We start from the raw sequence: 23,997 nt of genomic DNA on the forward strand, positions 1-23,997 counted from the left end.
AAGGTGGGAAGGCAAGAAAAAGCAAATTATCTTGTTTAAAATGCTTAAAATACTGCTCTAACAGCCTACCCCACTCCCCAAAACAAATCACACATAACATAGTGTTCATAAAAATTGGTTTTATCACCCCAGTTCTCAGAAGAGGAGACTTGAGCTGGAGAGGGGTAGCTCAGGGTATGGTCCCATGCTTAGCAAGTTCAAGGCCCTGGGTTTAATTCCTAGTCCCTACCTCACCCCCCACCTCCCCAACCCTTCAACCCCCACTCCCTCAGCGCCCCCCACCCCTGCCAAAATATGAAGACTAAAGTTTACATAGGTTAGAAAAAGCCTGTGTTATGAACAGAGCTGAATATGAAGCCACATTGTGGCCCACAGCCCCAGCTCACCTACAGAGCACATAGTATAAATAAAAATGTATATTGAGATAAAATTCACAGGCCATAAAATTCACTCCGATGGTCTTTAGTTCATTCTCAGGGTTTCAACATCATCACCAGTTTCCAGAACACTTCCAAATCACTTCCAAAGAAGCAGCAAACCAATTAGCACTCACTTCCCTCTCACACCTTCCCCCAGGCCCTGGTAACCACTTCCTGTATCTGCAGACTTGCCTATTCCTGGACATTTCACATAAGTGAGATCACATAATATGTGGTCTTCTATGTCCGGCTTACTTCACAAAGTATGACCTATCCAAGGTTTCTCCACTGACAGTAGGTGGATCGATACTTCATTCCTGCTTTTAAGTAACAGTCTATTATAAAAAATATTCCGCATTTTGTTTATTTATTCAAAGTTGATTTGGGGTTACTGGGATTAATGCTTCTATGAACACTCATGCAGAGATTTTTGTGGGGAGTTGAGATTTTTATTCCTTTAGATGAATACCCAGGATTGGAGTTCCTGGGCCACACAGTAGCAATTATTCTATGTTTAACTGGTTAAATGCCAAACAGTTTTGAATGGCAGGCACATTGTCTTTGAAGAAAGTATTCAAACTCTTAAAGTTTCATAGTTACATTTAAATCTTTGATCCATCAAGAGTTAATGTTTATATATGGTTCGACCTCACTCTTTTTGCATATGGATATCCAGTTGTAACATTTGTTGAAATAGTTGTTTTTCCCCATTAAGCTATATTGCTACCTTTGTTAAAACAACAGTTGGTCAGGGCTGGTCAGGGTAACTCAGTGGTACAGCACTTGCCCAGCTTGTGCAAAACCTAGGTATAAGTTTAAGAACCAGAAAGTACTAAATAGCTCATCTGCTCATAAGCACAGTGGCTTACTTCTATTCCACTGATCTATATGGCTGAACATAGGCCATTACCATCCTGTTTTGTCATAGCTTTGTAGTAAGTTTTAAAATCGGAACATATGAATATGCACACTATTTTGTTCCTCCAAGACCATTTTGGATATTCTTGGTTCTTGTGGTTTTAAGTATATAAATCTTGCATTCCTCTTGTTAACTTTACTCAGTTGAGCAATCTCAAAGTTTACTGATGCTTTGCATAGCCAGTTGAAACCTGTTGTCCAATTTTAGTAGTTTTTAAATAATTTATTATCAGGGGCTGTCTTATCGATGTTCTATTGCTGTGAAGAGACACCATGACCACGGCAACTCTTATAAAGGAAAACATTTCATTATGACTGACTTACAGTTTCAGGGGCTGGAGATTAGCTGAGAATTCTACATCCAGACTGACAGACAGGGAGAGACACTGGGCCTGGCTTGAGTATTTGAAACCTCAAAGCTGGGTACCCCCAGTGGTATATTTCCTCCAACAAGGCCATACCTCCCAACCACTGTCAAGTAGCACCACTCCCTAATGAGAAAGCATTTAAATATAGAAGCTAATGGGGACCAATTCTATTCAAATCACCACAGGGGCTACCTGTGATGGTACATGTCTTTAATCTCCTCACTAAGGAGGCAGAAACAGGTAGATCTCTATGAGTTCAAGGCCAGCTTGGTCTACATAGCAAGCTGAGGGCAGCCAGGACTATAAAGTGAGATCCTATATCAAAAATAAACTAATTTAATTTATTATTGGGATTTTTAACTGCAGGACTTCTTTTGGGTTCTCTATTTTTTTTTAAAAATCTGTTTCTTTATAGTTACTCTTTGATGAGACACAATTTTATGTACCTTCCTTTTATGTACCTAATTCTTTCAATATAGTAATATATTATCTACTAAATATAATAATGGGATTCCCTCAATTACAGTTTCAGTTTACTGAGCAAATTTTTCCTTTTTTATGTGCCATATTTTGGGGTTTTGTTTTTGTTATATGTACTGTAGTTCTGCTTGCTTGTTTGTTTTTCAGTGCTGGGAATCGAACTCAAGGTCTCATATATGTTAGGCATGTGTTCTATCAGTGAAGCTACACTCCCTGCCCCCCATCTTGTAACTCTTTGTTGAAGACTGGACATTCAAAAACTATGATGTGGCAGCTCTGGTCCTCGACTCCCTCCCTCTTCCTGCAGCTGTTGTCTGTTGCTGCCGTTGTTGTTATTGGTTCCTGAGTTTCTTGAATTGATCTGTACAGTCTGGATCCTTAGCATGCCTGACCCCAAGTCTCCAGTTAATTAACCTGCTGGCCAACTCATGAGCAGACAGAAATTTCCTTCAGTATTTTAACCAAGAATGGCCTCAGGCTTCACTGAATGCCCTATCTTCCTCTACATTTGGGGCAAGGCTTCTGTGGCCAGCTGGACCATTTTATGACTCTAACCTTAGCCTTCTCTTCCTGTTTGTGAGAGTCTCAACATGTGTCAAAGGTGAGAGGGGTTTTCTGGTCCTTTCCTAGTCACGTGCAGAACCACGCCCAAACAGCTTAGCTTCCCAAAAATCCAGCCAAAATAATTTTTAAGAACGCAATTTTACAAGCAGATTCCAGAGAGGCCATACAGACAATAATCGCACCAGAGATTCGACTGTTTTGGAAGACTCTAATTCCATGCTGACTCTTTCCATCAGCTACTAGTTTTCTCGTCTCCACAATCATCATAGTAAAATGTGAATTTCTGTGGCCACCCTGGGGATGAGGTTAGAGAGTGGGTCCAGACAAGCTAAAATGCCTCAGCATCACTGTTTTCAATGACATTCAGCTACTCTTTTTCTTTAAATACTTGTTTCCAGATGGTTAATTTCTAGAGATTCGTAAAAAGCAGATTTTGACCATTATTGACAATATTCTAACCGCTGATGTTGAACAGGTGTTTTGGAGGTCCTCACCCCAAGACCCTGGTTCTATCAGAAACACCTAAAACTGTTATTGTGGCTCAGGTCCTGTTAGATGCTTCAGCAGGTAAAGGGTGATGGCCACCAAGTTTGACGGCCTCATTCCAGACCCAGAACCCACATGGTGGAAAGAAAAAACAGATCCCACAAATCCTCCTAGGACCTACATACAGGGGGAAGGGGGTGCATACACAAATTAACTAACTGAAAATTTTTAAACTGTTGCCTTATTCAACAGTAGTTTTATTCCCTTTCTACTCACAAAGTAATCTACTTCTCCCTCATTTCTTTCAGTGAATAAATAACAAAATTTTAGGGGGGCGCTGGGGCTATGAAAAAAATTTCCAACTTTTACAAATAATTTCCCTCTGCTCTGGCACTGTTGAAGGAAGTTTCAGGAGCAATGTGGGCCTAATCTGTTTCTTTCCAAACAAATAAATAAAAATACAAGGGATGTGCCTGGGTTGGTAGAGTGTCTGCCTAGCCTGCAAGGAGCTCTGGATTCCATATAAACTGGGTGTGATTGTGCACCCCGTAATCCCAAAACGTGGAATGCTGAAGCATGAGGAAATCCAAGGCTCTGGGCTGCAGTAATGATTTGGTGGTTAAGAGCTCATACTGCTCTTGCAATGGAAGGGCAGTCCATGCCCAGAACCCATCTTATAACTGCCTGTAACTCCAGTTCCAGGAGATCTGAGACCTCTAACCTCCCACGGTAACTGCACTTATATGCACAGACCCACAGGCACTCACATAAACATGTAATTAAAAATAAAATAAATCTTGGGTGTGGTCATACAGACCTTTTAATCCCAGCATTTAGGAAGCAGAGGCAGTAAGCAAATATCTAGACAGTCTTTCCAGCTCTAGGCTGGTCTTAAGATGAACTGGAAATTGGAGGAGCATCAGGAAAGTCTATGCAGTGTTCTGAGGTAAAAAGGGCACCCATGCCTGAGTTTCTGCAGAGAAACGTAGAGCTTCCAAACAGATCACCTACATGATAATTACTCAACTGTGGACCTCACTTCAAAGCTTACCACCTCTCTACTGCTTCAGCTGTCATGTGCTGAGGTGAGGGACATGCACAAGAGTTTGTCTAGTCCTCTTCTTGAGCAGAACTGGAATTGGTCAAGTATTGCTGCTGACACAAACGTGGAGGCTGGTGATTCATTCCTGGTGATGTCTTGGGCCAAATTCCAGAAGGCAGTAATTTCAGGAGGGAGGGGGGAGATTTGCATACATGACCTCACCCAGAAGCTCCGGCCCCACAGCATATAAACTGGAGAGTCAGGACTCCTGCTCTGTCTTACTACTTACTGCCGGACCCAGCCAGCAAGCCACCCAGGACCATGGCTGTGCTCCGTTCCTTGCTGCCTCAGCTGGGGCTGTTCCTGTGCCTGGCTCTGTGCTTTTCTCCTGCCTTGTCTGCAAGTTATAATGACCCCTGCACGGTCTTTGATACAATCTCCACCACCAACTTGAGAGTCAACATTACAGCCGAGGGTTCTGGTGAGAACATAACCTACACAGGTGAGTCGAAGCCATTCACTCTGCTGTCTTTTGTTCTCTGAACAAACCCCTCCATCCTGCTCTCAATGTGTGTGGGAACAGGGCGGGAAATGAGGAGGGCTGGTTAGGAAATGCGAGTGGATTGGAAGAACTATTTCTGCAGTTTCCTGTCCATAACTGAATCCAGGGTGGTATAAAGCCCCACAGCACAGGTTAACTGGGCCCTGGCCAGATCACACCTGGGCAAACATATGGCTGTGTTAAAGGGGTATTGTGTTATTTTGAGGGATTTCATTGTGGTCTTGACAAAATGATTACACCCTGCAGGACACCAGCAAGGATAGTCTGTATTTAGTGCACAGGAAAGACCTTGTGAGCTAGAGGAAAACATCAGTAGCCCACCTTATACGTGAGGAGCCAGAGTGCAGAGATGTTAATTGACTTGCTGGGGACTCATTGCCACAAGTGGCAGACGCTCCCTGACCCTTGGCTATTCAATCTTAATCTAATGTTTTTCTTAGAGATATCTGGAAGTATTTCATAATCCCTTTCGGGATTCAATAAACCTACAAGTTAAAGAGCAAGCATTCTAATTAGTCAAGCCTATTAGTCAAGGGAAATGGTTTCTACCTAGCTTTACTTATTCTTTTTTTTAATGTTCAATTTATTTTTTAGATTTTTTTATTGTTATAGCGTGTGCTCTCTCAGGATGAGTGTATGTGTGTACACAGTCGTACACATGCCCTGGCACTCATGTGAAGGTCAGAAGAGAACTCTGTGGTGTTGTTTCTCCCCTTCCACTAACTATCACGTGGGTTCTGAGGCTCAAACGCTGGTCACCAGGTTTCACAGCAAGCGCCTTACCCACTGAGCCCTCCCACCTGCCCCTCGGCCTAGTCTTGTAACAGCAGCAACACCGGTGCTTCATAGAGGAAAATGTTTAGTCCCCATCCTGACCCACTAGGCATATCCATTGATATCCCTGGTTTGCCGATGAGCAGACAGACACTGACGATGGGTGCCGTGCTCCAGTCACAGAGCTATGAAACAGTGGATCTGAATTACAGCCGCGTTATAATGCTAAGTCTTACCCTGTGCTACATGTTGCTCTAAGGGAAAATTCAATTATTAATCTCCATGTCACGGGGGAGAAAAGGAGGCATATAGAAGTCAAAATCTTACCAAGGTCACTAGACTGTAACAGAACTAATATTTGATCCTAAGGAACGCAGCCAAGAGCCACCCTTCTTAACACGTATGTCGCCCTTCCTCTCTTAAAAAAAAAATCCAAGCAAATCTTGCAGAGACCACCTCGGTCATGGCTGTACTCTGTAACCAACCTCGAAGGTGAACCACCATGCCCTGCCTTCCTAACCAAGGGTGTCCTGCTTGTCTCCCTTATGTTTCTTGGGGGCTGTCCCTAAGCAAGCGCTCCTGCTGTAATAGGACTGTGCCCTGCTCCCTGGAGAAGTGGGTCTTCTCATACCAGAACAGGGAAGATAGGTCTGTAATTCAAGATGGACACTAGGTGTGTGTGTGTGTGTGTGTGTGTGTGTGTGTGTGTGTGTGTGTGTGTGTGTGTGTGTGTGTGAATTCATAACTGGACTACAGGCCTCTGATGTAAAATGGCACATCAGGAGACAGGCAGGTCTGCTGCAGAAATGGGAGAACAAGAAGTCTACTGAGGGAAGATAGATGAAAACGTGGGAGCCTTTCTGAGTAGAGGGAGGAAGGAGGAGAAACCACAAGACAATGGGGAGAAGGGGGAAGGGCAGCCACCACAGTTCCTGTAGCCTCGGGAAAGGGAAAAGACCTCCACTTCCTTGAATGCTTAGACCTGCTTTGCTCTTCATCAGATTCCATTTCAAACCAGACCGTGTGCGAGCTCTGAGGTAGCTCTGACTCATACTTTAAATTGAGGGTCACAAATCCTCTGTCCTTGGGGATGAGAGGCTGAATTCCGCACCTACAGTTACAAAGAACATTTACCAAGGCCGTTGTAGAATGCCTTGGCCTGGCCGGGACTCAGACCTTCTGAGACCTGGAATAAACTCCAGGTCAGCCGCCTGCTCGTGTTGACTTGAAATCTTTTTTCACTGCAGCATTGTGTGAGCCTTGGTGAGCCGTATGCAAATGGCTTGGCAGACCCCTAGAGACATCTTCAGTGTAGCCAACACCTCAGAGCACCTTCCCAGGACCTGTTCAGGGAAGAAGCCTGCACTATTTACATTACGACTATACTAGGCCATCCTCTGCCTCATTGCTCACTTCTACAGACAAGAAGGATGTAATTTATTACTTCCTGAACTTTCCAGCTTTAAGGGCATTGTCCTCCATTGAATAGAGGATTTTTTGAAGTGCTAGAGATAGAATCCAAGCCCTCAGAAGTGCTGGACAAGTACTTTGCCCTTAAGCTTACATCCACAACTGCCTGATGCATGCCTTTAGGATCAATCAAAAGTAGTTGTTTCATGCGAAACACTGGGCTGCCCAGATACCGACACCAATAAAACCATAAAATACAATTTAAAGTATATAAAAGCCTCTAAGCAGAGTGTCAATGTCTCAGGTCTGAGGGGAAAAGAGGGCTAAGTTAGTCCCGAGGAGGGAAGTGAGCAAGATCTGGGTGCCTAAGTGGGGACGGGGTGAATGATAGTAAAAAAAGGAAGGCTCCAGACACGAACAAACACCAGGCCCAGGTGCGGGTCTGACAGGAGCCAGGTGCAGCTGCCAAGCAGCTGGGGATGGGGGGAGGGGTGGGGGAGGGGAGCCGGCTGTCGTCCCTAGAGTGGAATGTGGACCAAAGAGGGAGGCTAGGCTCTTGGGGTCCTGAACACCGTCACTGTCACTGACGAGGAAGAGGCAGGAATGGGAAAGCAGAAATGTTTAGATTCTCTAGATAGGAGGGCGCACTTCCCACTTGACAGGTTCTGTGAGGAAGTCTGGTCTGGTCACCCCTGAGGGAGAGACTGAGGTCACAATTCCACAGAATGCCTGTGTTTAGGAAGAAAGGAAAGAAGGCTTAAACCCACAGCGAAAGAGAAAAAGCAGGGAAAGGAAGAGTCAAGAAAACATCCTTGGAGAGCTAAGAGGATTGATGACTGTCTATCTAAATGACACTGCTGTGCATCACCTACCCCACCAAGAAGCAAAAATGTAGGACAAAAGTCAGCACCTCTCTTCGTGAGTCAGCGCTTATGGGATTTGGGTCAGCTGACCTTCTTGGCAAGCAACTAGGCCAATGAAATATAATGTGCTGACATATAGCTAGTAATAACATTCACAATTCGTCCAATATGAACCACATGTTAGCATCTTCAGTCCTCTCAGGAACCTTTACTGACAAGTAGCATTATCCCAGACGATGAGGGATAATATCATTGTTCTCCAGACCCATAGCAACAAAGTGGGAACTTACAAAAAAAAGGTGTAGAGGGTAGGTATATAGTTAATCAGTATAGTACTTGCTAGTATATATCAACTTCTGATATCTAATAAACTAGCCATGACAGCACACACCTGTACACAAGACATAGCAGCAGGAGAATCAGAAGTTCAAGGTCATCCTCAGCTACACCTGAGTCCAGCTTGGGATGAGGTCCTGTTTAAAAAAAAACTGTGTACAGTGACCACTGAGCAAGAAGAAACCAAGGCCCACAGATGATTTGTCTTGCTCCTAAGTACTAGACCCAGGATGAAGACCCATGACTGTCAGACTGCTATGCTACATGAGTCCTTGCTTTGCTTTGTGGAGGAGTTTCAGATGACTTGAAACACCCCAGTGTTGAAGCATTTACTCATGCAGGCTCTTCTAGGGTAGAAAACCAGAGAAAATGAAATATCCTCAGGTTGAAATTAACAAAGGTCTACAAGGTCCCTGTATGGGCAGATGGCTGGGTCACAGACCTCAGCTGGGTAGAGAAGACCCCTAAGGGGTTATTTGATTGGTCCTTGGATCAGGACTCTGGCTCAGACCTCAGTGCCACACATCTACCCCAACCGCCATCCTACCCCATCCCCACCTTCAACAACAGAGCAGTCGTTCTGGGGTCAGGAGCAAGGCTCTACTCTTCCATATACATGAAGCACTTCCTAGGATACGTACTAACTTTTTCAGGGGTACCTACCTTTGAGGAGAGGTTAAGCTATGTGCTCTTAGAATCTGCCCACTAGCATGTAGCAGAACCAGGGCCAGAGGGTGATCGGACTCCACCTCCTTTCACTGTAGACTATTTGGAAAATAAAATACAAGCATGAAGAAGAATATTAAAATCATCTGAAGCCCAGGCTGGCTTTAAACGTCTTCACAGCTGAAGAGGACACTGAACTCATGAGCTCATGAGCCTCCATCCCCACCTCCCAAGTGCTGGAACCACAGGTGTGTGACACACTGGGTTGGTTCCCAGGTGCTATCTTTGTACTTTCTTCCATCTAGGTCTTCAGTTTCTTTTACAGCAGCAGGACCATGCTGTCCACACTCGGGACTTCCTATGTTCACACTTCGTTTTGGTTCTGCTTGACTCACACTAACTGCTTCCTGGTCCTTTTCTCCTAGTGTGGGTTCATGTGAACAGCTCCGTCAGTGTCGTGATTCTGAAAGCAGTGAACCAGGACAACAAACCCGTGGGTACCTGGGTTGGAGCAACTCAGGAATGCAATGACAGCAGTGTCCTATATCGCGTGACACCCTCAGACAACTCTGACTTCCAGGCAACGTGGATAGTTCCTAATTCTGAGGATATAACTAAAGTCAACCTGCAGTAAGGATTGGTTCTATTTTACTTTGGGTGTTTCAATTTTTATAACAGGTTATACAGTTTCACATTAACCTAAGACTAAAACTAGACTATGGGTGAGAATGGAGAACCCAGCAGCGGCATTTCTTATTTACCTCGCCTTCCTTTGTTGTACTTTTCATGCAAACACACACGCACACACACACACACACACACACACACACACACACACATACACACACACACAGTATATATGTAAATCTAGTGGAGAATCATCTGTAAAACATAGCTAAGAGGAAATGTGACAATGAGTACACACAGTAATTTCCTTCTGTCATAATAAATGGATGCCCTGAGGTTCTGAGAAGAGACCACCTAGAGGCTGGCATTATTCTTCCACAACAGATGCCTCTCACTCTGAGGGTCTGATACTACACTGACTTTAGAAACCAAGTGTTCGAAGAACTTAATGCTCCTGAAAGTTACCCTGGCATGCCGTGTCCACTATAGCATCCTTGTCTCTGTGGGACCTGGTGATGCTGTCAAGCCATTCTTCCCTCTCTTGCCACACTCTGGACCTAGCCAGGCTTCATTGGCTTTAGAGGAGGAACCATCACACCCATAGAGTGATAAACAAAAGCAGAATCCAGAGGGAACCACTACTACCAACCCTACCATGGCAACAGTTGCTTAGAAGCCAGCTAGTTTTACTTAGAATAAGGATGTTGACCACACTTGATGTACTAGCAGGTACAGTCTGCAATGACACAGCAACAGCAATCTGCAGGAGAAACAGCACAATCCCACCAACAGTGCAACCTCCATCCTCACTTGCACGTTTACTATGCTACACTAATCTCTCTGCTTATTCATAATGTGTACACTCATGGTCTTGGTCAGTAAGGCTGACTCAAGGGGAGGGAGACAGAAGGAACACCATTGTGCTGAGTAGGTTGCAAAAGGGATATCAGAGGTCTTGGCCTGTAGGATTTACAATGAACTTGGGAAACAGGACCCACACACATATAAGAATGAGGTGAAATGTTTCCTCTGCTTTCCCTGAACATGTAGATTCAGAAAGAGCTCTGCTACACACTCTCCAGCCTTCCTCTGCTTCGTCACCCACATCACAACCGCAACTGACTCCTTACTAATTATCTGGATATTCACTGTTTGCTGCTGTCCACTCACACCAGACTCAGGGACTGGCATTCAGACTGTGTCCTTTCATGAGTGACTTGCTGGATGTATAGACGAGGGGCTAATGTTATAATGTTAATGACAACAGAATGAGATCTGTGGATCATTTCATGAACACTAAATACCTACAGTGTGTCAGGCATTATTCAAAACAGAGCCTGCCCTTCCGAAGTCAGCCCTCTAGTGAGTAGAGAAGCCCATAGCAATTCAATGTAACAAAAGATCTGTCAGGGTTAGCCACAGGGAGACTGGACTTGAAGGATATCGTTGAGTTTCTGGACAGATATTATTACCAGGGAAGGTATTTCGGGCAAAGAGACTCTCTTGAACAAGGGACAAAGATGTGTGCCAGCCTGTGGGGGGTTCCTAATGATGAAGCTAGTGGGGATGGGAGACGAGAGAGCTGTTTGGAGTTAAGACTAGTCAATATGAACTAGGTCAATATTTAATGATCAGCTTATTGTGCCATATAAGAAGTTCAAGAGGATTAATGGGAAAGGGTGGTCCCAAAAGGCTAAGACATAGCTTGTGCGTTCCACAGATAAGACCCTGACCATTTTTCTTCCTGATTTGCCCTGCAGTGTCTTGATGGCTATCGGCAATGGAACAGCTGCAGTGACATCTGTGAACCTGGGAGAGCCACGTAAGTTCTGTTGCAAACTCTTTGTGTACTTATTTGCCAGTAAACTCAAGCAGTCTGGAAAATTATTTTACCTACCTATCAGCCGAGTTCCCTACCATCCTAGAACCTAGTGTGAGATTTTTCCCAATCTTTTGTTTTATGCCATATGGAAAACAAATGCCCTCTCCAAGATTTGTGCAGCTTCTCAGAAATCTCCATGGTCACCTGTGTCTCCAAACCCCTGCTTCAATGGGGACTATTTCTGTTCAGCACTAGCTAGGCACCAATATGAAAAAGCAACATGACTCTCAGCTTCCACTCAGAACCTGAAACCCATTCACACAAGGCTTTCACGGGGTCAACTTTAACCAAAAAGTTTTCAAGGGAATTTTGCAGAGTGGGGGATGGAGAGTACTAGTTATACAAAAAGAACTGGTATCACAGAAATGTCAATAATGTCATGAGTTCTTGTTAGCTTGTTTTTTGCTTTTTTTCTTTTGCAAAGGGTAAATTGACCTTAGTACCTTGACACAAACCAAGAAAGCACATGATCCCTAACCTGCATCCTGACCCTTTCATGAGTTTTCTTCTTATTCCGTGTGTGTGTGTGTGTCTGTGTGTCTGTGTGTCTGTCTGTCTGTGTGTCTGTCTGTCTGTCTGTCTGTCTGTGTCTGTTTGTAGGTCTGTGTATCTGTGTGTCTGTGTATGTATGTGTCTGTGTGTGAGCACCAGCATGTACAGGCAGGCACACATGCTTGTGCATATACATGGATTCAAGCTTGTGGCGGTCAGTGGTCAACCTCACCTTGTTTTATGACACAAGGTCTGGGACTTAAAAGTAGGATGGTTGGCCAGTGATTCCAGGGATCTGCCTTCTTGGCCGCTGTGGTGCTGATTTCAAACATGTGCCACCACACCTGGAATTTGGGGTTTTGGGGAGATCAAACTCAGGCCTCACAACTGAGCAAAGAACTTCACTGACTAAGCCATTCCCCAGGTCTTTCCTGAGTTCCCAACAGCCTCAGTCACTCTCACCACCACCAGGCACTTCCGCCAGCATTCCCCAGGGTACAGACCCCAGACTCACACTTTCCCCGGGCTCCTCATCCATCCGTTCTGATTCCCTTCTCTCCTGTTTCTCTGTAAGAAGCTAAAAGCACTCCAAACTGAGCTTCAGAAAGGATAGTCAACCTAACCTAAGGACACAGAGAATGTCCAGAGCAGAGCGAGGACTCCAAGTTGGCATCTTACATGTCTTTCTACTTTCCTTAGACTTTCGTTAAAACTAACGAGATCATTTTAATGCAGCTTTTTAATGTAAGATGTAGCCAAGAGCATGTGTGAGGCCTTGGGTTCAAAACCAGCATGGGGGAAAGACAGAGAGAGAGAGAGAGAGAGAGAGAGAGAGAGAGAGAGAGAGAGAGAGAGAGAGAGAGAGAGAGAGAGAGAGAGAGAGAGAGAGAGAGAGAGAGAGGAAAGAGAGAAATAAGAACCATTAGTTTCTCTCAATGACCAAATAACAAGCCTTCCTCATGAGTCTCAGAGCATGGAAAGACAGGCAGTATGTTGCTGGTTTTCCTGTAAGTTATCTACTACAAAATGCACCAATGGAATAATTATTTCCAACAACAAGTTTTAACATGCCTAATCAAACTATTATGTGACAGTCTTCACTGTTTCCTTGGTGGGGCCCTCTGTGAGGTTATTTTTTTCCCTCAAGGACATTTTCGAGAAAAACACTTGCAGAAATGCTAATAGAGCAGGAAATGTTTATTTCTAGTCAGGACCCCTTAGCTCTGTCCTAACAAAATACAGTCTAAAAATCAGAGGAAAAGCCCAGAGTGGTAGTGTGCACCTGTGTTCCTAAGCAGTTAGGAGCTAAGGCTAAGGCCTGATGGTCACAATTTCAAGGCCAACCTGGGATTTACAGAATAAGACTCTTGTCTCAAACCAAACAAGAGAATGAAAGAGAAGGGGAAGAACGTGGCTGTGCTCTGCTCCCTGGCTCATAGACTGCCAGAGAAACAGTTGTCCTAAAGAAAATCTGAAGAGAAAGAAAGACACTGTCTCAGAGCAGGAGGGCATCTCCCAAGCAGGCAGAAGGATGCCTGGGCCTGGGACATTTTTCTTCTTTTCTTGTTGCCACATTTTAAAGGAGAAGAAAGTGAGAGAGAGAGAGAGAGAGAGAGAAAGAGAGAGAGAGAGAGAGAGGAGAGAGAGAGAGAGAGCAGGAGCATGCACAAGCAGGTGTACACACATGGGGAGGACAAAGGAAGACACCCTGTACCTTCCTCTAGGCTGTCTTTCTTATGACTAAAGATAGGGGCTCTCACTGAGCCTACAGCTTCCTATTTTCAGTTATGCTGTTGGCCAACAAGTCCCAACAATCCTCCTGTCTCTGCCTCCCCTGAAATTGTCCTTCTATCCAGCGCTGGGGTTATAGACCCCACTCCCAGCTCAGGTTGAGACACCCTTGAAAGTCTGAGCTCCAAGAACCAGATTTCCTGGTATCAGATAAGTCCCTGGGAGTGGAGGCCTGGTTCTCTTTGCTTCTCTAATAGATAATGGCTGAGAACCAGTGTCTGGCCTGAATCTACAAGAGAAAATGGTCTGTGCAAGCCCAAGAAACAGTCAAGGATTTAGATAGGGTATCTCTATATACCTATCTAGATAAGATATCTCCCACTAACATTAAGGCAGAGGTCACTGTTTTTGGTTCTACATGACACTGAGTTCTCACAAGGTCTTGGGATTAGTAAGAAAATTATAATTATACTACATTGGGTCATGTTTTCACTAGAGTTAAGAGTATGAAGATATTTGATGGAACACTATCTATCCAATGACAAATTCATGTTTCATAAATTCTGTGGGTCTTCTCATCTCAACAGACTACGTGGGTGCTGGAGAGATGACTCATCTCAGCAATTAAAAACACTGGATGCTGTCCCAGAAGACCCAGGCTCAATTTCCAGCACCCACATAACCCTCACAATTATCTGTGACTCCAGCCCTAGGAAACCTGACACATATGTACATGCAGACAAAACAAATATGCACATTTAAAAAGCAGATAAGCAAAGTAAAATGAAGGAGAAAAGACCATGCAGACCTTAAGGATCAAGACTTAACTATTTTTTTTATCTTGCCACTTGGTTATTAGTTTTCCTTTCATCTTTTTTATTTTCTATTTGAGAACAAGATTTTTTTATCATTTTGTTACCTTTTTCATTTATTTTTATGTTTCCTCATTTTTCTTCTTTTTTTTTCCAGTTTAAATTTAGATAAGAAACGAGGTTGCTTCACAAGTCAGTTCCAGGTCCCTCTCCCATTCCCTCCCCTCCTCCCGTGCCCTCCCCCAACCCCCCCCCCCGTTATCCCCTCATTTCCCCAGGGAGGGTGAGGCCCTCCATGGGGGTGTCCATAAGACTTAACTATTTTTGTTATTTCACAGTCTGAACCTTCTAGCTCCCTCCCCCACATGGTACTGGAGGAATATTGATTGGTTTTGCTCATGATCTCTGGCTTTACTGTCTTGAAAAAACATGTATTATTATTGTGTGTATATGCATGCAACTTGTGTGTGAAGGTCAGAGGATAACAATTTAAGATCACTTCTCTTCTTCTACCTTTACATGAAATTGAACTCATGACAAGTGCCTTTACCAACTGGGCCATCTTGCCAGCCTTTTTCTAGTGCCTACCCACCCCCCAGCAAAGGTCTAATAACATTGCTTCTTTGATTTTTGTTTCTCCCCAGAAACATCTACACCCTTGAGGCCTACCCCTGAGATTTCAGAGACCAACCAAACCACAACCATGACTACAGACAAGACCCCAGCCATGACCACAGCCAAGACTCCAGCCATGACCACAGCCAAGACCACAGCCAAGACCACAGCCAAGACCACAGTCAAGACCACAGCCATGACCACAGCCAAGACCACAGCCAAAAGCCTGGCTGTCAATGCTCTCGGCAGCCCCCTCGCAGGTGCCCTCCACATCCTGCTTGTTTTTCTCATCAGCAAACTCCTCTTCTAGAGCAAATCTCCAATCTACAAAGCATCCTCCAAAAGCTAATTCCAGGCCAATGCTTAAACATGTGTGAATGAAGGTTTTATGTTCTCAGGGTACAACTCCACCACCTCTGATCACAGACCTGTGACACTCTTTAAGGGACAAAAACGTTTGCCTGGATCTGTATCTTTCAGGGCACAAAGTCTGCTTTTTGTAAATACTTAGGCCAACCTAATTCTGACTCTCAGTTTTACATGCTGACAGTCAGTCTGAACTTCTGTTTATTGCCAAAGGATTCCCATGAGCCTCTTGGGTTTGTGGTGGAGAGAGGGATCCTTCTTTGCTTTCAAGATGATTTCAGATTTCTGGCCAAATCTACTCAGGTTACAAAGAATGTCTGTGACTGAAGGAAAAAAAGAAATGAGTGATAGTCCCATGGCTATTAGTAGATCCCCATTGTGCCCAGATAGCAGGTTTTGAAGAGAAGTATATGAAAAGTGTCTCTAAGAAGCCAATAACAGGATACGTGGTTTTTTTCCCCCTAAGTCAAATAAACGATCCATTGAACAAGAATAATGAATGTGTTAAATTGAAAGATAAGCTTTAAACAAAGTGTTACTCAAATTTGTTTGTGTTTTGAAAAATATGACTGAAATAGTGTGTGTGTGTGTGTATGTGTGTGTTTTCAAGGGCAGATACAAGGTTAATTTATCTCAGTTTTGTTTTGTAACTAGTCAAAACTGGTTACTTCTTCCTTGATGGTAATTTCAACCAAGAAATGAGAAAAAAAATACTTGTAATATTTATCGTACAATGTAAAACTGAAAAAAATATTTCCAGCAGTAAGCCTGTTAATAAATAAAGTTTTCCTTAATAATTGCTTTCTTATACCTTCCAAGGCCACCTACCCAAGGGTGGCATTGCCCGCATCAATCATTAATCGAGAAAATGTTCCACAGAGTTGTAGCATACAGGCCAATCTAGTGGAGGCAGTTTTCTCAATATTAAGTTCTCTCTTCCTAGATGACCTTGGCCTGGGTCAAGTTCACAGAAAACTACCCAACCTACAAGAGGAAGAGATTCCTTCATAACATTATTCTCTTCTATTAGCTGCTTTCACAAGTGTCACGAAAATGTGCTAGCCTGGGGGCTTTAGAGATGGCTCAGAGGTTAAGAGCGATGGCTGCTCTTCCAAAGGTCCTGAGTTCAATTCCCAGCAACCACATGGTGGCTCACAACCATCTATGATAAGATCTCGTGCCCTCTTCTGGCGTGCAGGCATACGTGTAGGCAGGAAACTGTATACATAATAAATGAATCTTTCAAAAAAATGTGCTAGCCTGAAAATTGCCTGATTGTTCTATACAATTTTGAAGGAAGATTGAAGAAAGCAGCCCTAGTCACAGAGCTACTACAGCTGGGCATGGCAGCACTCCCCAGTAACCCAGCACTCAGGAAGCAGAGGCCAGAGGGCTCGTAAGTGTGGGGACAGCCTGGTCTCTGAGTAAGTTCAAGGATGGCCAGGAATACATAGCAAGATCCCGGCAGATGGGAGGGAGGCAGGACAGGGGAGAGCGGTCACAGAGATGAGAAAAGGCAAGACAGAAATACAGAACTGCGCCACACGCATAGCTTCCCACTTAATCACGAAGCTCTGAGTTGGCCCTGTCCTTTAAAAGACTGAGATGCAAAATGAAAGCCACCCTGCTTCAGCGAGTGTGTGATGGGGACAGTGCCATGCGTTCTCGGCAGAAGCAGTGACTCGGAGTCAGTTGTAGTTGTCATCACAACACATCTCAGTACACTCTGAATTTCCTGCAGCTCCTTGTTTTCTGAGTGGAGACAGACACTCATGTCTTTCACCAACTTTGGCAGTTTTCAACCCTTATTTCTTTGTTCTTTCAGCTTCCTCTTCTCCTTCTGGAACACCAGCTATATGTATGCCAGTGCATTTGCATCCCACAGACCTCTCGTTTTCTTTGTTCTTTTTCTTCCAGCTCCCCAAATTAGGTCATTTCAACTGACCCGACATCGTGATCACCAGTTCTCCTGCCTCTTCAGTCTGCGGCTAAACCTTGAAATTTTTATTTCACCACTTATGCTTTTTAGCTCCCACATTTTTTTTTGTTTTGTTTTTTTCGAGACAGGGTTTCTCTGTATTGTTTTGGAGGCTGCCGGTCCAGCCCGGCCTCGAACTCACAGAGATCCGCCTGCCTCTGCCTCCCGAGTGCTGGGATTAAAGGCGTGCGCCACCACCGCCCAGCTAGCTCCCACATTTTTATTTGCTTTCTTATTATAATTCTTCTCTGCCCACCAATATTCTCTGTTCAGAAATAATTTCCCTGATTTTAGCTTTTTTGTCACTGTTTCTTTTTCCACTTTTTGTGTAATTTAATGGTTGACTTCAGGTCTCTGCTTCTTAGGCCCAATGGCTGGGCTTTCTTGGGAACAACATCTACCTTGCTTTTTCCTTTGAATTGACCATACCTTTCGGTTCTTTTGTATCTTTTGTAATTTTTTTTCGAAAAGTGAGTATCCCGAATATTGCAATGTGTTGACCCTGGAAACCTGATTCTCTCACGTGTACAACTGGCATTTGCTGTCACCGGTTGTGGTGACTTTATATCTGCAAACTGCATTCCTTGTGCAGCCTGAATTTCTTTCCTGATCCCTCGGCAGTTAATTAGTGACCTTATAGATTTAGTTAAATGACAAAAGTTGGCATCTTTGCCATGATATCTGGGTATTTTGTTCATTTTCTTTTGAATACATGGCAGAATTCTATAAATTTTGACAGGTGTTGCCATCTTCATGGTTGCTCTGGTGGAGAGAGAGACCAATGCTTGGAACCTTTTGTTCCTTAGTTTTCTCTTACATCATCAGGTGCTTACTGGTGACACCTGCTAGCCCTTGTATTAAACGGGAATCATCTCCTTCAATCCTTACACGAACTCTACGAAAGTTGCTCATTTAGACAGATGAAGACACAGCTAAAGAGGAGAATCTAAAGTTCAACTCTATATTCCCAGCACTCCAGAGACTAAAACAAAGGGTTGCCATGAATTTGAGGCCAGTGTAAACTACATGGAACACCCTGGGCTACAGTGTAAAACCTTGTCTCAAAACAAAAACAAAGGAGAAAATAAAAATGAGAGGCAGAGTCATTGAGAAAGTAGTGAAGCTGCCTTCTAAAGGCTGCTGTTCTATCTCGCTTCTCAGCCTGCCCCTTAATAGGACAACTTGGGGTTCCTGAAGAGCTCTGGAAATTATCAGGGATTTCCCCAGAAAAACTGGCTCACCTGCTCATGTGACCGGTAGGTGTGGGTGTTACTGGCTGACACCCAAGATGTCTTCTCCGGCAGTACTTCCCCAGGCCCCTCTGTTTGGCGCCATCTCCAAAGTAAACACTGGTGAATCCTGACCCAACATGCTAGGAGCAGTTTCATGTTTATCTTTCGAGGCTCAACCTGCCCCTCATCTCAGGTTCAGTGTGGAAGGTGTGACAAATATTGACTTTGCTACAAGTTGCAATCCTGGCAAAACATTTCTCAGAAGAGTCTTAGACATGAAGAAATCTGGGTAGCAGTGTTCAGTCAGGCAGCACAGAGTCAGCTGAGCAGGAAAATGAGATTAGGAGGCCAGACACCCAACAGGCCTGACCTTCTAATAAGAAGGAAGGTGAATGCAGACAAGCTGTTGAGTGTCTTCTGTCTTGTTTCCTGCTCTGTTAGTGCTCAATGCCAGTTCTCACCTCCCTTCCGGGGCTCAACTTGGGTTTCTGTCATACCCAATTCTAATTTTCTTATCTTTTGTTCATTTTTCTCTATTTTTATTTTATGTGTCTGAATGTTTGCCTGCACAAATGTCATGGGCCGTATGCATGCCTGGTACATACAGAGGTCAGAGGTCAGAAGAAGGCGTCAGATCCCTTGTAACTGAAATCATGGATGGCTGTGAACCACATGTGAGTGATGAGGACTGGACCCTGGATCCTCTACAACAAATGCGCTCTCTCTCTCTGTCTCTCTCTGTCTCTCTCTGTCTCTCTGTCTCTCTGTCTCTCTCCCTCCCCCCCCGTCTCTCTCTCTCTCTCTCTCTCTCTCTCTCTCTCTCTCTCTCTCTCTCTCTCTCTCTCTCCAGCTCCTCAGTCCTAGTTTAAGAATCTAGTCAGGTAGTCAGGAAAGATACCTAGGTGTTTCCCTGTGCTGGATCTGAGTGGTTAGCACTGCAGGGAGGACTGTTAAGCACAGCCCAGGCTTGGGCATGCGCAGTGCTCCACAAGAGACATCCCTGTGGACTCAGGAGACAGAGCTGAAGCAGTACTGGAGCCAGGCGACAGCCACGCCTGTTGCTCTATAAAGGAGTTCACACACAGCAGGCAGAACAGGCAGCAGATTAAGACAGAGCTTGTGCAAGCCCAGTTTCAAGAAGCGCTGATCCCGGCTTCCTATTTGCATTCTATCTTCCGAGCCTCATTCATAGGAAAGTGACCCCCTGCAAACACACACACAGCTAAGTGGACAGTTGTCACTTGCTGCTCAATCTCAGTTTCCCATGTGTGCTTTGCTCTCAGCTTCGTGCGTTGTAAAAATCAATGTGTTTCCGTCATTGGGAACAAAAGCATCTACCCACCTGAAGGAGATGAGCTTTCTTTCTGAGAAAGCAGGAAAGGGGACAGATGTCTTCCAAACCCAGCTACTTCCAAGAGCGTCAGAGAGAGCCCCAAACCATTAACAGACAAGTTATTATACCAATAATTCAAAGCAGGTAGAAAACCTAGAATGGCGGATTGTTAACCCTTCAATTTTTTTCTCGTCTAACCAAGGCTGGCATTGAATTTCCGATATGCTTGCCTTCCTCCTCCTTCATGGTGCTGAGTTAAATGCACCACCATATCAGGCTATTTTTAAAGTAAGCGTTTAAGATCCTAGTAACTAAGGGGAAATCCTACTCTTTCACAGGACAGGTAGCTATGCTAAGTGGCTAAATGAAAACTCCTAAAGTCACATGCTGGGTCATTGCATTCTTACTAGTTGTGGGACCTTGGGGAAGTGACTTAGTTTCTGTGTGGCTTGGCCATATCATAGGTTTCTGTGAAGGTGAAGGAAATTCACACACAAAAGACCAAACACTACAAACAATATAAATATGGACAAAATGGTGTCTAGAACAGGGGCCAAATTTACAAACTTGTAGCTTTTCAAAGAGTAGCCAATGCAGGATTGTGTCTCATCTTCGCCTCCTCCAACCCCAGCTTCACCTCCGCCCTTCCCTCTTCTAAGCAGAATGTCCTCTAGCTGTCAGGGTCAGCGGCTGGCTGTCCTCTTTACAGAGAATTCAAAGAACGGATAATGGGGAGAGAATATGAAATTGTTCTATATAATTAAGAGCTGAGTTGGGAAAAGGGACCAAGGGAAAAGAGCAAAAGCAATCTTGGGTTTAATACTTTGGGGACATAGATCAGAAATTAGAGTCAGTAGAAGAAAAGCCCTGGGACTTCTCAGACGCCACTTTGGGTTATAGACTGGGTTTCCCTTGATGGCCTTCAAGAGGTGCAAATGAAAATTAATATCATTTGACTATGTTTCCATGGATGTGACTCAGCAAAGCTAGTATATATGCACTGTTCCACATTAATTTTATGTACATTATGCCCATATAAATAGGTATATGAAATTACATATATCTCTATGTAAGTGGGAAATAAACTAATACATGCAAAATCTCCATACTCGTCTGTTTATACACATGACTCGTGTAAAAATAACTGTGGGCAGAAGCTTGAGCCCAACAAACTCCAACAGCCTTTTGAAAAAGTAAAATATGCACATAATACAAATTTAAACAGCTTGGGAAATTTTTAAATAGTTATTTGAACTATTGTGCTTGGAGGGTGTGTGTGTGAGAGAGAGAGATCATCCATACACATATATACAAGCTCACTTATGTTTTAAGCCAAAGAGACCCAAGTTCAAACTTGGTTCTTCAGTTATGGGGTGACCTTCAGCAGGATTCTGAATCTGGCAAGGTGTATGGTACACTATAAGTCCAGCTGTTGGGAGGCAGAAACAAGAGGCTCAGGACTTCAAAGCTGTTCACAGTTACAGGAGATCCTGTCTAGAAAGAAGAGGTTCTTAATCTCCTTGAACCTCTGATTCATCAGTAAACTGGAGATGATTGCTGCCCTAAAGAGTTGAAGTGATTAACATAGCAAATGTACCATGAAGGACACAATAGTCATTCACAAGCCAGAAAGTGCCAAACCCTAAAATGTGCAACTACGCAAACCTCACAGTCTCAAGTGGGAATGAAATACCTTTATAATTCACCACCTGGTTTTCTTCTCTTTTTGTTTTTTCTTTACATTTCATTTATTCTGTAGATGTGTGTGTCTTAGGGTTTTCATTGCTGTGAAGAGACACCATGATCACATCAAGTCTCATACAGGAAACATTTAATTGAGGGGGCTCACTTACAGCTTCAGAGGTTCAGTCCATTATCATCATGACAGGGAGCGTGGCAGCATACAGGCAGATGTGGTGCTGGGGAAGTAGTGCCACACCCTATGAAATTATGGGGGCCAATACATTCAAACTACCGCATTCCAGGAAACTGACTATCACAGTGAGGGAAGCTTGAGCAAAAGAGACCTTAGTTAAGGTTTCTATGGCTGTGATGAAACACCATGAGAAAAAAGCAAGTTGGGGAGGGAAGGGTTTATTTGGCTTACACTTCGGCATTGCTCTTCATCACTGAAGGGAGTCAGGGCAGGAACTCAAACAGGACAGGATCCCTGAGGCAGGAGCTGATGCAGAGGCCATGGAGGAGAGCTGCTTACTGGCTTGCTTCCCATGGCTTCCCAGCTTGCTCAATCTACCTTTTTATAGAACCCAGGACCAGCAGCCCAGAGATGGCACCACCCACCACGGGCTGGGCCCTCCCCCATGATCACTGACCGAGAAAATGCCTTACAGCTGGATCTCAAGGGGGCATTTCCTCGGCCGAGGTTCCTTCCTCTGATGACTCTAGCTTGTGTCAAGACCACCCAGTACAGCATGGTAGTAGGCAGTCTTTGACAGGTCAAAGGAAAACTTGCAGTAGTTCATTCTTTCCTACAACCATATGGGTCCTATCATGCGGGTCCTAGGTATCGAACTCAGGTCATCAGGTTTGGTGACAGATGCCTTTACCCTCTGAGCCATCTCAGGAACCCCCTTTTCTTTCTTTTTCCATTTCTCATATGTGTGTTTGATGAGTACATGTGTGTAAGTATGTTTGCCTGGGGGGGGGGGCACATGTAAGCACATGTGCGTGTCTGTGGAGGCCTGAGGAAGACGTCAGGAGTCATTCCTGACTGCTCATAGTCACTGAGTATTATCCGCTGAGGCAAGGCCTCACACTCAAACCCACGTTCACCAATATGGCTAGTCCCCAACTCAGCATGGAATCTGGAATCTGAAATCCAGTCCTCAAGCTTGTCTGGTAATGAGCCACCCCACCTTAGACCCCACCTTTTTTTCAATTACATTATTTTATTTGGAAATGTTTGTTACCCTACAGTGAAACTAACTTCAGAGACAATGGATGTCATTAGTTTAGGCATCACCAGTTTATTATAAAAGGGAAGCATGAACATTATTTACATGATGAAAGGTTCAGAACGTCATCGGAACAGACAGCTTCATGTGACACCATTTCAGCAGTGGTTTCAGGCCACATGCTTTCAAGAATGTCACCATCGCTAAAGAAGGAACCGTCCTTGTTGTCTGGAACGGCTTTGGTGCCTCCACACTCGGGATAACTTTGTCTGCAGCTCTCACCCTGACTGGCTGGGTCTCTCCACTCTTTCCTGTTTTCCCTGATCCCACTGAACTGCTACTTTCCCTTGAGACGTTTCTGGAAGCAGAATGCCACCTCTGGTTACAGTTTCAGTAGTAATTTCAACCAATACTCTGTCAACAGTGGAAGAAACTTTCTTTTTTTTTTTTTTTTTTTTTTTTTTTTTTTGGTTTTTCGAGACAGGGTTTCTCTGTGGCTTTGGAGGCTGTCCTGGAACTAGCTCTTGTAGACCAGGCTGGCCTCGAACTCACAGAGATCCGCCTGCCTCTGCCTCCCGTGTGCTGGGATTAAAGGCATGTGCCACCAACGCCCGGCGGAAGAAACTTTCTAAAGCTTGGCCAGCCATGACTTGTGCCACTGCAGCTCAGACTCTACACTCGGGCTGCCCCTGCAAGGAGAGTCCTAACCCAACTTTTCTTCCTCTCCTCCTCTTCTTCCCACTCCTTCTCCTCCAGAATAGAGTCTTGGGCTGGAGGGATGGCTCAGTGGTTAACTGCACTGACTGCTCTTTCAGATGACAAGAGTTTGGCTCTCAGCTCCCATATGGTGGCTCATAAACATCTGTAACTCCAGTTCCAGGCAATCAGATGCCCTCTTCTGGCCTCCACAGGCACCAGGCACACGTATGAATACGCGTAGGCAAACACTCATACACATACAAATAAAGAAGACTGCAGCTTCCAGTTTCTCACTAGTATTAGAAAATTACTGAGATTATGGTAATAAGCCAGGCCCTTCTTTGCGGAAAAAAAAACACATTGTCTTTGGTTCAGCATTCAACAAGACAGCCTACTCTGTAGCCTGAAGCAAATCTACAAGAACAGC

General features: G+C 44.4%; 1 protein-coding gene across 1 annotated transcript; it reads left to right on the forward strand.

Moving 5' to 3' along the window:
• The first annotated feature begins 4,538 nt into the window (after positions 1-4,538).
• On the forward strand, positions 4,539-16,207 carry LOC101835754 (placenta-expressed transcript 1 protein). Its single transcript, XM_021226704.2, has 4 exons — positions 4,539-4,779; positions 9,314-9,518; positions 11,276-11,337; positions 15,077-16,207. Exons 1-4 carry the CDS (start codon positions 4,599-4,601, stop codon positions 15,355-15,357), a joined length of 729 nt encoding a protein of 242 aa, XP_021082363.2. The 5' UTR covers positions 4,539-4,598; the 3' UTR covers positions 15,358-16,207.
• Positions 16,208-23,997: the final 7,790 nt, after the last annotated feature.

Source organism: Mesocricetus auratus, unplaced genomic scaffold, assembly GCF_017639785.1.
Source record: "Mesocricetus auratus isolate SY011 unplaced genomic scaffold, BCM_Maur_2.0 Super-Scaffold_100022, whole genome shotgun sequence".
Lineage (NCBI taxonomy): Eukaryota > Metazoa > Chordata > Mammalia > Rodentia > Cricetidae > Mesocricetus > Mesocricetus auratus.